Source organism: Pygoscelis adeliae, unplaced genomic scaffold (assembly GCF_000699105.1).
Source record: "Pygoscelis adeliae isolate BGI_AS28 unplaced genomic scaffold, ASM69910v1 Scaffold436, whole genome shotgun sequence".
Taxonomy (NCBI): Eukaryota; Metazoa; Chordata; class Aves; order Sphenisciformes; family Spheniscidae; genus Pygoscelis; species Pygoscelis adeliae.
The window spans coordinates 978,403-995,366 of NW_008825051.1; the positions used below are offsets into that span (position 1 = coordinate 978,403).

Consider the following 16,964-nt stretch of genomic DNA (forward strand, 5'->3'; position numbering starts at 1 on the left):
AACTCTATCCCAGCCAAAACCAGCACAGAATTGAACCTGTATCTTTCTTGGGAGTGCAGAATACTGAGTGTCCAGGGCAACCAAACAATTTCTGTAAACAAAAATTTGATTTCATAGATGGTTTTGTAAAACCACCATCTGTTTTTTGTAAACAAGCAGTGAATTCAAAGACGGCTGTTGGGAAAATGATAATTTCTAGCATTATTTAATGTAGCCAAAAACCATTTTGTCATAAATAGTGATTAATGTGTTCAAAAATCTGTCTGCAGGATGTATGCTGCTCTAAATAAAAGAAGTCAGACCTGTCCATAACCTGTCTCTACCAGCTGTACACAAAGAAGGATTGCTCCCTAATGTTACCCCAAATTATTATACATTGCTCTTCAGCTGATGGTGGCTTCAAGCTATTACAAAACATTTAGAAAGTATGATTCACGCATTCAATGGTGTTATTACACTCAGTATGAGTAGATGCCTTGCAAGCAAGGAGAAAATAAAGAGCTGAGGTTGGCAGAAATTATAGTACTTTGCTTGCTGTGAGTTTGCGGGAGGGGTTTTATGTTATGCCAAAAAGCACCTGAATTTTAGAACCCTTTTGATGTTTAATTTTTTCCTTCCATTTCAGACTCAGACTATGACTAATTTCCTGATGGAGCTGCTCTCTTAATTTCCAAAGTATGGTTTGTATCACTATTTCATGATTAACTTCTGTTCGTTGGTAGATTGTTTTTTTTTAAATATGTTAATCAGCTCTACAGTGTGCAAATTACTTTAAAGTCATTATTTAATGCAAAATAAAACTGTCCACTCTGTACATGCTTCCTTCAGAAAATACACTCTAGGCCAAGGTGATGTGGGAGAAAAGGGGAAAAGAGGAAAATGTGTATCAGACACCCTTTGTGGAAAGGCAGCTTGTCAGCTAATTGGTTCTTGTGGGTATTCCTTTGTATGGCAATGTACATCCCTTACTTCATTACCTTTACACATACTATGTACAGCTTAATTTTCATAATTGCACATAATTGTAACCTTTTGGAATTTCTTGGCACTCAAAGAAAACAAATTTCCTTTCTTTGCCTCTGTAGATGATTTACTCTCTGATTCCCTTTTCAGTGAGGAAGGCTTAAGAAAAATAGCTGGCAAAATTTCAGGTTAATATGGTGAAGGTACATAAAACATTTATGAACCTGACACCAATAATCACATTCTGTGATCAGGGCTGACACCTGATCTCATTGGCTATGATGTGGTTGTCAAATTTCAACTTTCCATTGCAAATTATTATTATTATTATTATTATTATTATTATTATTATTATTATTATTATTGATCATTATCATTATTATTATATTATTTCAAGTATTTAACTGTTCTTATCTCAACCCACAAGTTTTCTTGCTTTTGCTCTTCTGATTCTCTCCCCCATCCCACCAGGGGGCAGGGGGTGGGGGGGGTGAGCGAGCAGCTGTGTGGTGCTCAGTTGCCGACTGAGGTTAAACCATGACAGCTCCAAAGCAAATCAGGCAAGTAACAACAGGAGGGAGTGACCGCTAGGTCTGGGGACTCAGGTCTCTATTGTCAGAGTTATCGAGACTCAGGCTAACTCGATTCAGTGTTGGTGACAGTCCTGCTCTGATTTGGGGTTGGACTACAGGTCCTTCCACTTCCAGTTTTCTTTCAACACATTATCCCCAGCAATAACAGATGCTGAATACCATGTCATGTCTTGGCTGACCTCTGAGTGACCTTCATACACACCTGAAGATTTGCCTATACAAAAGACTTGCCTCTTCTCATGAAGATCCTAAACTTAGCAGCTCTGAAAGGACAGACAGAGCCTGAGTAGATAACAGGTAGCTGAGTTGGAAATCCTCACCATTATTTTTGGTGGAATAAAGTCTTCTCCATCACATGCCATGGCTTCAAGTTCCTTTTCTGCTTCCCAGTTCAAGTCGAAGTCACCATCCAAAGTGCCACAGGAATCCTGAAGGTCATGGCCTGCCAGAACACAGTGTACATTACAATGGCAGAACAGCTTGCTTTCCCCACTCGATCCTGTCTGGCAGCTACCTCGCAAGAGGTACCACAAGCCATGAGACTTGTGCCCTCCTTTCTTCCACAGAGCGACAGACACCACACTTTGGGGCTGGCGTCTCTAAACAGACAAACACTTAACGAATGAAGAGTGCGCACACAGAGCCCGATACCACATATCACATAACTTTTTGTCACTCTCACAGTCACCAAGTTTAGCTTTCAAATGGTAATTCACAACAGTCACCCTGTCATTTCAGAAATGGAGAAGGAGACAACGCAGACAGACTCTCTACACTTTAACACTGCCAAGCTGATGAGCAAAAGTCCAAAGACTTCAAAGCTGGTCTCCTTGTAATAATTACTGCGCTGACTATGTCTTCTGAGTGACTACAGAGAAACATCTGCCTTGTTGTTCAAACAGATCCTGGCAGAGAAGTCCCAGAGCATGAGGACAGCCGTAGCAAACACAGTAGTATTGCAACAGTATACTTGAATTTGCTCTCCAAATTGACCTTACCTGTTGGCCTTCAATGCCTCCTGGGGAAAAAAACATCTGGAAGGAATATAATTGACCATTAAAGGTTAAATATAGAGATGACTCCCTGAAGCCAGGGACTGAGGAAAGAGAACCGAGATGCCTCTATTTGTGCTTTTTGGGGTGCCCGAGTGTCACTGGGCAGTGCCTGGAGCCTGTCTGAATCATGTCTTTTCCATTCGCCTCTGAGTTAGCTGAGGGAGCGGGGAGGAATCACACTGCAAAGGAACAATCGGGTCATGTTTTGAACGTGGCCTTTCACACATCTCCCTCTACAACCTGGTACGGTGTCTTCTACAGCTAGGAGGGCTGGATCTCATGCTTACCTGGCAGGTCAGTTCATTTCATTAGCGAAATTCATTCACAATACAACCCATTTCAACATGGGCAAACTCATATCCACCAAGTCCCTTGCCTACAGGATTTCAATAAAATCTGGGTAAAACAGCCATTCCCTTTATAAAAAGACAGTGGGAAGATGCTGGCATTTCCTCCTGTAAATTAACACAACAGCATCTCAGTCCCCACAAGCAGAACATCGCAGCATTACTGGGGATTCCCAGAGGAATTCCTGGCAGCCCAAACGAAGATCAGATTGCCCCAAGCTATCATCTGTGCAGCCAGCACGGCCAGGAAATCAAAGCTACATCTCATGGAGCGCTGCAGCTGTGCTCTTGAGCTATTCTAGCCTAGGAAAGAGCTCAGAAGGGGCTCTTGCACAGGAAGCCAGGCAGGTTAGTCCCACTATGGTGAATGTAGCCTTGGACTGGTGTGCTTCCAGGTAGGTTGTTTTGGTCCCAAGCGAATAAGGGAGGATGGGAACAGAGGGCTGTAAGAGAGCTGTACCACTGGGTATCCTTTGGCAACTGCACAATAACATGAGGTTAGATGAGTTTGCTCTACAAATAAATATAGGTACACACAGATGAACAGGTGCATATACCTGGAGTGTTACTTGCTCAGATCTCATGAAACTAAAATGATCACAGATGGGGCAAAAGGGCACAGAGGAGTTACTCCAGTGGAACTCCAGTCAACACCTCAGCTGGAGGGTTTGGCCACAGGAGGAAGCTCAATGGACTCAGAACTCACTTTCTCGAGAGTCATGGAAGGAATCAGCTTTGATGGGAGTCGGGTCACTCCAGGACCTGCTGAAGCTCCTCTCACGCCGTTCGGCAAATGCTAGGATAAAACCAAAGCATGACATTAACAGACTCCAAAGCCACCTCTGTTGCTGCCAGCAAAACAAAACATCCAGTAGATTTCCACCAAAGCTACACAACACAGACTCCCCTATGCTTGCTCTTCCACTTGCCAAACGTGAGTCCTTTCCACACAGCAAACAACAGTCTATCATCTTCTGGCAGAAGAAAAAGTGCCCACTTTCTGAGCAGGACCATTACGGGGTATGTAACACAGAAAAAGGGGGACACTTGATGGTCTCTCCTTAAATGCACACTGCTCAAACCTCAATTTAATCAAAGCTATTCCAGTGTCCCATTGTAAATGCTCTGACTGAAAGGCCTCACACGAAGATGTACTCAACAGCTAATGACACATACATGACCAGAAGAAGGCAGTAGTTCTGCAGTCAGTTCTCCCTTCACATCTGTTTTTGGGCAGGCACTCTCTTCATGTTCTAGTGACATCCCAATCACAGCTGGACCAAACAGAGAGGGGGCCCCTGGAAAGCTCATGCTTTCTAAATCTTGTTCCAAAAGAAGAAATCCTTCAGTTTTTGCTTGCCTGCACTCTGCTGGGCACACACCCCCACTTTTTTGCTTTTTTTTGCCTTTTTTTTTTTTTTCCTTCCAAGGGGCATTATATTGTTTGTACTGGCATTTCTCAAGTGGAATCCAGGGAGCTTGGCCCAGCTGGCTGCACCACAGGCAAATTCCTGGGAACTGCCAACCACAATGTCTGACTTGGCAAGTGCATGTGAGAGCCATTACGCCCAGATTAACAGCCACTTATAGCCACTACTATCTATTTCTGGTAGCAGATGGAGCAAGTTCGCTGCAGCGTATCTAGTAACAGCATCTCACGTCAGCAGTACAGGAATTCACTGCAGATTTGCATCACAAGAGCTGAGAAGCAACCTGTCCTCTGCTGCAGTGTGTCCAAGTGTGGGTGTCCAGGGAGACAAATCACATAGGAAGTTCTTCAGGTGATCTCCATCCTCAGCTTTCATTTAAAACCAGGCATTTAGCTATTGTGCACATGAAGAAAGCTTTGAAAACATGACCCGAGAGTTACCAAGGCAGAGAGGCATGCCTGAACTTCCAGATAGCTCTAGTGGGAGGTGAGTCCTGTTCATTTCAGGCAGTGCTAACTCAGATGCCAATAAAGACACTTTAAAGGGCAATGCTGTTTGCTGTTCACTTCCCAGAGCATATGAGAAAGGAGAGGAAAGAATGCATATTCAACTCAGCAACGCTTTGCTGTGGGCAGCCTGCACATAATGCCTGGCCAGGGAGTGGGAAGAACAAGGTGTTTCCTCTTCTGGAGCAATCCTTAGCTCTCGAGAGCCAGTTACACCATTCTCAGCCCATTTCACAGCGATAAGGGAGCTGTCTCAACCAAGTTATGGAGGAGTGTTGCCTTCCTCAGGGAAAGGGAACGGCCGTTTCCCAGGCCTAAGAGGTGATTTCTTCCCCAGTGAGGCATAACACCCCTTATTTCCCCCTTGCTCCAGTCTCTTCCCTGTTCCTCTTCTTCTTCCCTTCCACCGTCCTCTCAGCTCCCACCGGACAACTTTCCACCAGGTCCTGCTGCAGAGATGGCAGTGGGACAGGGGAGGAGACAAGAGAAAGCTGCCAGTCCGTGTGGTACATGAAGCACCGACTGTCCCCAGGGAGCCACAGCTGGTCCGCAGCTTCAGTAAGAGGCCAGGCAGCCCTAGCCAGCTCTGCTGAACTCTCAGCTCTGGTTCTCCTCACAAGTGTCTATGCTGCTGATCACTGAAAACCACATGCACATGGGACAAGGACCCTGCAGCTCTCCTTCCACTCCTCACACTGAGGCCACAAAGACCTCCCATGGCCAAGGCAGAGGGTCCTCGGAAATAGCTTAAAGGCTGCTTGCAGACATCCGTGTGTCCTGGAGACTTGCAACAACCTGGCCTTCTTTTTTGTAGAGTAAAATGGCATCAGCAGGTCAAATCCTTTCTCTGGCCCAATGCTAGGTCCTTTCTACCTGCATCTGCACGCAACATAGGGTTCCCCATGTCCCACCGGCACAAACCCCAACTCCACAGTCACATCTTACAGGTGCTCACTTACTTTGTGCTTTAACCCTTCGGCTCCCCACCATGCGGAGGTGCTTCCGAAAATTCCTGAAAGAAAGGCCAAACAAAACCTCTGAGAAAGGTAATATGAAGCAATACCTGGGCCCAGCAGGACTGAAAAAAATGGGAGGAAAAAAAATAAAATTGGGAGGACAGTGCATTTCCTTCTGGGCATTCCAAAGCTCGAGAGCAGGTTCCCAGCCTGCACCTATTCAGTGCTGGGAATAGTTATGTTTGTCAAGAGTGTGGCTGTTTCTTCTGAACTCCCTGAGCTGGTGGTACAGGGCAAGTGAGGTCCTACATGGCAGTCCCCTTCTCACGGCCTGCTTTCACTTTCCTATGACTAAGGCACCTGTGCTGTAACTTTGCTGAAGACACTGCCACTGCCCATGCTGGCAATGCTCCCTCATCTCCTGGTAAGCAGCAGTAACTGCTCCCCTCTCTCCTTTCTTCCACACGTGCTTCAGCAGGGAAGTGGGGTACCCAGGCTCTGCCCTACTAGGTGGCATGCACACACCATGCTCATGGCTGTGCTCATTCCCAAACACATTCACAGCAGCTGTTAAAATCCCACCTGTGCTGTTAGCAACCATGCAGCCCGTACTGCTCTCCAGGGCAAAGAGCTGGGAAAGACTGAAGCAGCTTCTTCCTTCTCGGATAACGCTGTTCGGTAAGGCTGACTGTCCTCATGGGCCTGCTCTCTGCTAATGCTGCCTGCCCAACCACATGCTTCCCTGCCCAGGACTCACAGGCAGAGTTCAGTGGGGCTGCAGAGTACACAGCTCCAGAGGCAAGTCCACCAGAGGGTAAGCTTCGGGGAGCAGTTACACTCCGTAGTCAGGTCTGCGTAAAACAGACTGTCCTGGCCACTCCTGAGAGACCATGGCAAAGGGACTCTTCGTCCAGCCCCTCCGAGTGCAAGGGACCTGTTTCCCTTAGTTTCCCATCACTCACCTAGACAGGAACCAAACAGGACAGGAACCAAACAGGACACCAGAAGAGACACAGGGAAGAAGCAGCACGTGGACTATCAAGAAAGGTGTCACCCCTTGGTGAACCCTACTTAGTCAGGGTGACTTCATTCTGCAGCGCAGCCCCCATGGCCCCCAGGGATGTCAGTGAGCCCGTGTACCAGCAGCCTGCATGGAGTGGGGGAGCCTTCCTAGATTCCCTTCTGCCCCACCAACATACACCACAGACATCAAGCAACAGAGACTACTGCTGGTGAAACGGGTAAAATGACAAGTCATCTGGCTCACACACAAGTTAGTGGGATGAGTAAGGACATGTTACAACCATGCAGATGCTTTAGCAAACTAATTGGACTAGAAGACACTTCCAGCACCGACATGAAGTTGTTCAAAGAAAGTCAGATACGTCTACTCCTATACAGAGAGATCAACACAAACGCAGCCCTCGTGGGAGAGCACTTAACCCACGCCACCTTCTGCACTGTCCCCGACTTTGACCTTGGATCCCATGTTGTCATCAGGATCCAAATTCAGCAGCTCAAGAAGGAAAACTAGCAGCTGGGTAGTGAAGCTGGGAGCAACATTATTCCATGACAAATTTCCCTCTGCACTTGGGCTATTAATGTTATTTTCCAAAGATTTATTTTAGCTCTACTTGGGTACATGAAGATTCACTGCTGTGGATCAGACAACTGCCCCCCTCTAGACAAGTAACTAAAACAATTCACTTCACTAACACATGCTGGACTGGCTTTATGTGCAAAGCCTTCTGGGGTGCGTGATGACCGATAACGTGGGCTGTCTTACTGTGCATTAAATTCAAATCCAAATAAATACAATATTTTAAGGGAACCAGGGTCATTCTTTACACAGAAAGGTCTTAGATGTATGTTGTAACTCATCAGAATGAAAATCTTTATGGTCCATTGTGAGACCAAGATCATACCAGACACTGAGCACCAATGTTAGTCACCAAGGCCACTGTTATATCCTTCGGGCTTTTGGCATTTTGGAATAAAATCCATTTTTCTGTTAAATGCTCAGTTGCCCTCTCTGCAGAGAAGCTTCTTCAGACCCTGGGGGGAAGGGGGCATAAAGCAGTCTTTGCCATGGAAGAGTGATGCTCCCAGCTGCCTGGTCTCTCCCAGCTTGGTCTCTCCCATGAGTGCGGGTTGAGGGCAGCTGTCTAGCTACATCTCCTAAATACTGCTGAGAGCACCTCCGGGGAGAATCCAGCTGCTCAAGGTTAACCATCGCACTAAATGCTCAGAGAATGGGACAAAGGCCTTTTTTCCCCCCTCAGCTCTTCTAGAAAAAAAGCATTTTGGAAAGGAGGTGCAAGCCTAGGCCTGCCTCTTAATGTGGGCATCCTGTGGCCGTCTAGATCATTCTGAGGGCTTTTTCAGCTGTATTGGTCCTCAGGCCCCTCTGTGCTTGCATGTTAGCACAAAAGGACTGGCACAGCACCCTTGGGGGAGCCGCAATCTGCTCTGTGAGCAGTCAGGCTACATAAACCTGCCCCGTCTTCCTGCCTGGCTCCTGCAATTGCACCTAGAAAACCCAGTGTTATTTGATCACTAGCAAGATCTCTCCACCCATCAAAATTCAGCAAGCATCCCTCAGTGTTAAAGTCTCCTCACTACTCCCTTTCCTGAACAGTCCTCTTCCTGACAGGCTCCAGCTTGCCATGCAGTCCACACGACCCTATGCCACCTCCATGGTATCCATCCCAGCCAAAGGGTCTCCAAGACACAGCAGCTCCACTCCGCACACTCTGCAGCTCTGCCTGCAGCAGTTCATTAGCACTCTGCAGAGAAGCCTTGTCATTGTCCAAACAGAGGTCAACAACCGAATTACTGATGTATATCAATGCTCTGCAAAACTCCCAACAGCACCTCTCATGTTCTCCTCCTCGGCTCCTCCTTGCAGCAGTCACAAGGTTCAGCACGCCACTGGGCATCACTCACTCTCAAGGCAACATCCATTGCACCAGCACAGGTACCATGCCACGCAAACCAGCCTCCCTGTGCACCAAACACACAGGGCCAAGCACTGAAGGGGCTGTGTGATAACAACTGAACTTCTGAAACACCTGAGGCCACGAAGGACTGCCCAACAAGTATCCAAAACTGCAGTGGGGCTGAGGTCCTCCTCACTCCCTGGAGAAGAGAGCTGAACACTAACTGCCAGCAACCCTTACAGCTGGCACAGCCAAAAACCCACATTGACAGAAGCCCATCATTGCTATCCTATCTCCTCTTTATCACGAGATAAATGCAGATAGGCTCCCACTGTACAATCCTGCTTAGACCTTCAGCGTCCACAGGAGGTGGGGGGACATGCTGGCTGCTCAACACAAGGATGACATGACTCTGTCCTCTATCCAAACTACTCAGCATCACCGAGGTATATAATCCTATCCTGCATTTGTAAGCCATGTGAACAAGCTGTTTTCTAACAAAGACTTGCCTCTGTCTAAAAAATTCTGAGATATCTCTTTCTTTTTAAAGATACACTGTCTATTTATTTACAGCATCTTTAGTTTTGATTCTTATTTCTCTTCATTATTGATGAAAAAAACCACCACCCTTAAGTTGCTAAAAAAAAAAAATAATAATCTTCCTGGCAATTTCCCAGTTAAGAAAACCTTATGTTTTTCTCCCACTTTGTTTTGAACAGCACTGACACGATCATGGCAGTTTTTAACCAATGACACAAATGCTGTGTTATCCTGCTTAGTAGGCTGCCAAAATACAGGAGCCTTGGCACATTTAAAAAAAACAGAACAGTTCTGATTAAAACAGTGGCTAAGTGATGTGCCTTGTGATGCCAGCAGAGGGAAACCAGGACCCTTCTGTAATACCTGGAAAAGGGATCAGTCTCCATCCCCTTTTCTTTCCTTTCTGCTCTTTAAAAAAAGATTAAAGAAATAGACTTCTGGTCACTAGAGATGTTAATTTTGCCCAGGTCTTAGATTTCTTAGGTGCATTTGTAGATGCAGCCACAGGACATAAAAGTATTCAGCTATCCTCAAACAAATTCCAAATATTTGGGAAAAGGCTGGCGAAATTGCATCTTTAATTTTTTTTTTTATATATATTAAATATTTTTCTGCCTGAGACACAGATCCTGTATATTCTATTTGGAAGCTTAAAAGAAACTTGACAGTGTTCCTTTAAGAAGATGGAGATCAGCTATCTTGAGCACTGCAGCACCATTAACCTCCACACTTCCAGCACAGCCACTGCTAGTGTCCCTATGAACAGTAACACAGACAGGGACAACCACGTTCAACGTCATCAAGCGTCACTAATGACACCCGAAGGGCCCATGCAACACCAGGCAAGGTTATGGCTATGGGAGAAAACGGGCCCTACCTCTGTATAACAGCTGCAGAATCATTCTCCCGTTTCCGTCTCTTCCTCTCTGCGTAGCCCCTGAATGCCCTGGGAAACCATTTTAAGCCATTAACCAACTACACAGCTTTGAACTGGAGAGGACATGAAACACAGACAGGAAAGCTCTCACCAGACAACAGAGAGAGATTGGGCTGGCCGAGGAAGACAGCCAGCCCTTGCAGGACTGCGTGCGAGTCAGGGGCCAGGCAAAAGACTCACCAAACCAAAGGTCCTCACTCTAGGGTGGGTGGCTGGACAAGCAGTTGTTCCTAAAGCAAACGTAAGAGTGGCCAGAGCACAGCCCAAAGAATGGGGGCAAGCAGCCATCATCCCTGCTACGGAGGAATGGACCTAGGAGACGGCAGACACAAAACCTCTGTACACCAGGATCAAGAGGGACAAAAGCATGCTAGCAACTGTAGTCTCCTTTTCGAAGATGAGGTTGGTTGCGGTGTGATCCACGTAGGCCTACCAGGTGCAGCCATCTAACCTCTTGCCAGCTGACAAACAGCCCTAGCATAGGGAAAGCACGAGTGAATATGGGAGGGGAGGGGAGGAGAGGAGAGGTTTCTCCAGGACACCAACAGACAAGGAAATAAAAAAAAAAAAAAAATGAAGATTATACTTACGAGATGCTAGAGATTCCAGGAGATGCAGGGAAAAAGAAAGAGAAGAGGAATTCATTAGTGCTCAGCCCTGGCCAGCATTCTGAGGGAATTCTCACTCCAGAAGGAATATTTCTTGTTAGGTGGAAAGAAATTGTTTTTTAAATTAAACATTTCTCAGTGGTGAGACTCCTACTTGACCGAGCTAAATCCTCCCTGGGGCAGCGTTGGCATGTGGCTTGGATGCAGATTAAGTTCTGTGTAGACCCAGAGAACATGCAGATGTACAACTGACAGCTGAACGTGGCCCGGCAGGCTACGACGGGAGCTCAGCATCATGGGCTTCTGGAGCATGGAGACCTTCTCCCACAGTGACAAAGATTTGTGAAGTCAGCCCACGCTGTCTGTCTATGAAGGAAGCAAGCACGGTGGGCTGAAAACACTAGAGCAGAGGACAGGGGCACCTGGGGGAGCCATTCCAACCAGCCTAGGGAAGTGCCCTGAACTTTTGGAGATGTTTCTGTGTCATTTCTAGAGGCAGCACAGAATCTCCAGAAACATTAACCAGGGAGCTACATTAACCAAGGGAGCTGTGCTCCTCAAGGGTTTCCTTAGGGCGCCATTCCCCAAAACAACCTCACTTTGGTCTCCAACAGCTCCAAGCCTTGTAAGCCCTGCCATGGGCCACCATCCTGTAACAAACCTTGTGCACAGCAAAGATGACTTCAGACAGCAAAGGATGTGCCCAAAAGCAAAGGAAATGTGCTGATTTTGTGCATGGTTTGGTGTGTCAGATCAGAACTGTAAAATACCATTCACTGTTACCAGCCAACATTTCTGAAGAGCAAAGCATCTGTCACATTGCCCTCGGACTGCCCACAGGCCCTGTCAGCCTGGTGCCCAGGAGTGTTAACCAGCTGGGGTGCCACTGGACTTACAATCCCTGAAGAGGAGGCAGAGGGACATAGAGGTCAGGTAAGAGAAGCAGCGCTAGGACAATAGAGAGAGCAGAAGCCCACGGAGACTCCTCACTCCCACTGTCAGGGTGGGATTAGCATCCCACCACCATGCATCAGATTCCACAGACTGGCACCGGGGAAATGCCTCCCCCTTGCTGTTCCCCATGCTGGGAGGGTGGGTCACACCTCCAGCTGAGCTGGAGGGAAAGGACATGAAGATAAGTGTTTTTTCTGGGGGATGCAGATCCATTCCAGTATCTCAGCAGCCACCTCTCTCCCCAGTGCTGGATCCAGCCCTCCCCTGCATCAGTCCTTACAGGTCTGATCCAGTCTGGGTTATCCCAACACCAACAATCAGCCTCTTTTCAGGATTTGGGAAGGGAAAGGTACGAGGGAAAGAAGAAATGGCACAGAGATAGATTACAAAAAGGACACCAGATTAGACAAGGAGAAATAAAGAAAGCGGTAGAGCTGAAGGTGACAGACACTGGAAGAAGGACACAGGAAAAAGGTGACAAGGCTGGAGAAGAGCCTTAGAAGGCAGAACAGTATCTCATTTCCCTGATTGTTTGCCTTGACTTTGCAGCCAGGTAGGAAATACTTGAAACCAGGAAGACAGTGTTTCCTGACAAGCTAGGTACAACCTGGAAACGAGGCTTCCCTTATTCTCTTCAGTCCTTCGAGAACCGCCTCCTCCCAACGCACAGCAACCAGGGGCACCAAAACCTGTGTGGAGTGTGGAGGGAGAGGCTGTTCCTAACTCAGATCCGTTCACACTTCACAGAGATTTTACTGACACCTTCTTCAAATGACCAGACCAGCACAGAAGCTGTAGGGCTATATCTCATCCTATAGAGACGCACTCCTCTGGAGTGACAGACGCAGGGCAAGCCTGGAATAATATTCCCTCAGGGCAGTGGCTGCAGCAGAAGCAAGTGGTGGAGGGTCTCAGCTGGTGTTCCCACAGGACCCTCGCTCTGCAGAGGCAGCCAGGGGCAGGGCACAGTGTCACAGAGAAAATAAGGGAAGCAGAGAAGAGCTGAGTAGCCCAAGGAGTTAAAGAAGGTAAAACCAAACAAGTGGGAGTAGTAGGAAAGAGAACTAGCAAGTGCAAAAAAGAAATTAATAAGAAACAAGGTTCTCTCTCTCTCTCACCCCTGGACTGCAGTGCCAAACATACAACTTGATTGCTCCAGGCTCTCAGATACAGCTTTGAGTGAGCCACGAACTTTAAGATACACAGTAAAAGCTACAGCAGTAGTTTCACTTACGCTTGCATAGTTGTAGTAGCAGTTTGAAAACTGAAGAGGTTCTCTTTTGGGAACCAGGTTCGTATGGGGACATCATCTGGAAGAGAGAGAGCAAAACGTGAGAATCCAGCAGGCAGAGACATCCAAGCTCTTTCTCTTAGTACTCTTCTTCAGCATCCTGCCCTGTACTACACAGGAGAGTCTCATCCTCCTCATATATATGCACACTACCACCAAGCATTTTGTAAATTTGTGCTAAGCCTGTTTATCAGGCTACTAAATGAAGAATAAAAGCTCTATCCTAAGCATGGAAGATTAGAATAATCCAGGAATTACAGAAGAGACATTTGAACAAGAAAAAAAACAGGGGAAAGAAACATTTTTCATTAAAAGCATTTTCCAGCCTCTGCCTTTTCCTTAGTACCATTACTTTGAAATGTCCCATTCATCCAGTTCTTTCTGATATAGCCTCCTGCGGAAGACGAAAAGCATTCACCTTCCCCTCTTCACAACTGTAAGCCTGAGATCGACTCTCTTTTTCCTACCATTGAAGTTTCAATAAACCTCTCTCACACCTGCTCCTGATGACCTGACCTTCATGAATTTTTCTGCTTTTAGAAGTCAAACCGCACATCAGCTATACAATCTGCAGGTAACTCTGTGCTTATTTGTTCCCCTATGTTTGTAAACTGCCCTGCCTGAACCAACTGCGGATTATTTCCTAATTCCGTTGCATTAGGACACCGCATCATCTTCATGTAATGACCACTAAGACAAAAAGCAGGCAGCAAAATAAGTCACGAATTATGTGTGTGGGATGGTGGTGACCAGAAGGAGGAATCTGACCAAGAAGCAACTCCTACTGAGAACTCTCAGGCTGAAGTCGGTCAGGCAGGGAATCAGAGGTGTATTAAAATCCACTGACACAGGACGTGCAAGATCTCAGTGGATTGGATCCCTGGGATTTGGGGCTACCTGATTTTTCATCTTGCTTCTCTCCCAGTTTGTGGCTTTCTTGCTTAATGCCTTGCCACATGTTGCTGATCACATGTCTTGCTTCACTCATTCAAGTTTTAAGATCACTAGCAACTACGGTATCTTAGTCATTAATATTCTGGCATTGTCAAGAGTAATTTTTTTATTCACTTTCATTGGTCAAAACCCAATCAAACCCTTCATGCCTACTGCAGACATAATTACTACAGACCAGATATCTTTACCAAATATCCTGTACAGATCATCATCTACTACAGACTGATCCTACTGTTCCCTGACAGTACAAAAAGTGGCTGCAATTACAGATGCAAAAAATGCTAAATCCAACTGGGGAGGCTTCCTTCAAGGTGAAGCCTCTAAGAAGTCATATAGAAAGCTGTAACAGACACTCCTTCTCAGCTAACAGTTTATGTCAAGCCTTGTATAAAGGCACCCTAAGGAAATACATATGTTAAATGAAAACTGCATTCTAGTATGCTAAATACTTATTATGAAGTTCCTATGTCTGCTCTCCTCCAAAAAACACATAGACAAGAAATGCGAAACAGCTCAGACTGTAAATGAATTACTTGTTTGAAGTCTTGAACCCACAAAAGTGGCGAAGGAGGAGAAGTTGTACAAATTCCTTTTTAGCCAACAATTCTGTACAGACTTCCCAGGGACTGTGCATCTCAAAGGACTGACAATCTCTTAATATATTTTACAGCTTTTAAGCCACTAGCTTTGATTCAAAGCAGAGCTTATGAACAACAGCTAATATCCTTATGAGGCTTTGCCTGGGCAGTTGCTGGAAGCCTCCCCTCCTTTTCTGGAAGACAGGAGTCAACATAGGAAAGATATCACGCCCCTACCCACAGCACTCAATGGAGAATAAAGGATTTGTGACCCTTCAGAGGTGCCTCTTTACCAGCCAGAGGTAGAACAGAAGCAGAAACACACAGCTGGGGACTAGGGAGCACAGCTCAGCTCCAGAGCTCATCCAGCTAATTAAAATTCAGATTATGAGTATGGCTATTTTGCTTCCAGGAGCAGGCAGCATGCTCCTTTTTGGCCAGGCAGAGCATCTTGTTCTCCTTTCTTGTTACTATCAACTGTGATGAAATAGCCAAGGAACCATAGGCCTGGGTAAGACTGGAGGAAACACCACCACCACATTCAGCATCTCCAGCCGCTTGCCAGGCTGCATGCAAATCTCAGCACCTCTATCCATGAGTGGATGTGTTTATATCAGATGCTGGGAGCAGCACAGGAGATGACAGCTTGTGCTTCTCTGGAATGGTGTTAGGCATCATAAACTCAGCATAAAAATCCACATTAAATTCTGCCAATCTGGCCTAACTGCCATGAGTGTTGGTTTGCAGCAATAACGTGTCATGTAAATCCAAACAGAGAAAGCAGCACGGTAAAGTCAACCTCTGGCAAAATTAGTCTCTCTCTCTCACCTCCATTCATCTCTGCTCTGTTTTCTCTGCTAGCCATGCATGAAGGACATTCCAAGAAATACTTCTTGCAGCCTGCGACAGTTGTGCCATTCAATTCTCGGTTTTTCTCTGAGTAACAACGCTTAGATAGAGCGTGCGAACAAGACCAAGCTGAGAAAACTTTCATGCCACGATGCCAGTGCTATGACGGGATTTGGCCTCAGAGGCACAGCGCTGCCTGTGCGGCCACACGTGCAAGCACTCAGAAGCTTGAGACAAGCACCGAGGGTAGCTGCTGTCTGCTTGTATGAAACATGAAATACTCATGGAGGCATCTGCAGATTCAGCGCTATCAACTCTGTTCCCATTTAAGTAACTACTCCAATTTCTTTTCAGAAAGGCAAATCTCCATTTCACATTGATAACTGGCCCTAACAAAAATTGCTGCCTAGTTGAAAATACATATTATAAATGCCAAGGCCCAGAAACAGAACATGGCATCTCTCTATAGCATTTGCTAGGACTTGTTTTCTGGCACACAGAGGCATTTAGCTCCAGCTATGAGGAGTTAAACTCCTCCATTAGTGATTTGGAGCTTTCCTTTGGTTCTGTATCAAGTATCCTGCTTCAGTCCCACAGTGCAGAGTACAATTTTGATTTGTTCAGGAAAGCTTTCAACATAAATCCATCAGCATTAGAACGGGAAATCTTCACTTTCTTAATTCAGTACACATCATGAGGCTGCAGTTGATTTAACTCAGCACCCTGATCTCCACAAGACCAAGCCCCTGGGGTTGTGATCTTCTTTCCTGAAAGGCTGGGACTGAAATGGCTTTCTTTTTCTATCTTCACACAAGCTTTCTGGCTCTGTCATCATATACAGAGCCATCTTTTAGCAGGTAAAACACGTATGATCATAAAACCATAAAGGTTTCCATACAGGAAAGCTCTTCTCACTCCTTTTCTTGCATTTAAGCAATAAAAATAATAAAGTCTAAAGCACATGTAGTGTCTGATGTGAAGCCCAAAAATCACAGGGAACAAACAGAGAAACAATGCTTAAAAACTATGCACAGGAATTAGTGGGACTGTAGGTGTTCTGCACACTTGATAATCAATTATTTTCTAATTATTATTCTTTAGTATTAGTCCATGTATTAATTTAGTCACAGAATTTCAAGCATCTAGGCATGAAAATATGGTCCAGAACCCAACCTTTCTGTGATTTTACCTGCAGTAAATATCACTGTGATATTTACTAGAAAACTATGAACCCAGGAAAGATGTACAGTTTGATCTCCACAGTCCTTATACTCAATTTATTTTCAAGGAGAAAACCTTGACCTTTCCTGGCTGGACACTCTGCTCTAAAAGCCTTGATGCATGTTTACAAAAAAAAAAAATCAGTCAAATTAGGTCAGACTCTTTGCCAGCCACATATAGAGCTGACAGGCAAAGATAGACTGCGCACTAGCTTATAATTCAAAGCACATAGATTGTGACATA

The 16,964-nt window shown here is 45.9% G+C and overlaps 1 protein-coding gene across 1 annotated transcript in view; it reads right to left on the reverse strand.

The window, feature by feature from the left end:
• NSMF (NMDA receptor synaptonuclear signaling and neuronal migration factor) overlaps positions 1-16,964 on the reverse strand; it is a 41,525-nt gene that overhangs the window by 11,810 nt on the left and 12,751 nt on the right. Inside the window, exons 3-6 of the mRNA XM_009326383.1 lie at positions 13,063-13,138; positions 5,854-5,906; positions 3,665-3,754; positions 1,877-1,998 (exon numbers count right to left, since the gene is read on the reverse strand). Coding sequence (XP_009324658.1) covers positions 1,877-1,998; positions 3,665-3,754; positions 5,854-5,906; positions 13,063-13,138 — 341 coding nt within the window. The remainder of the gene's footprint in view (positions 1-1,876; positions 1,999-3,664; positions 3,755-5,853; positions 5,907-13,062; positions 13,139-16,964) is intronic.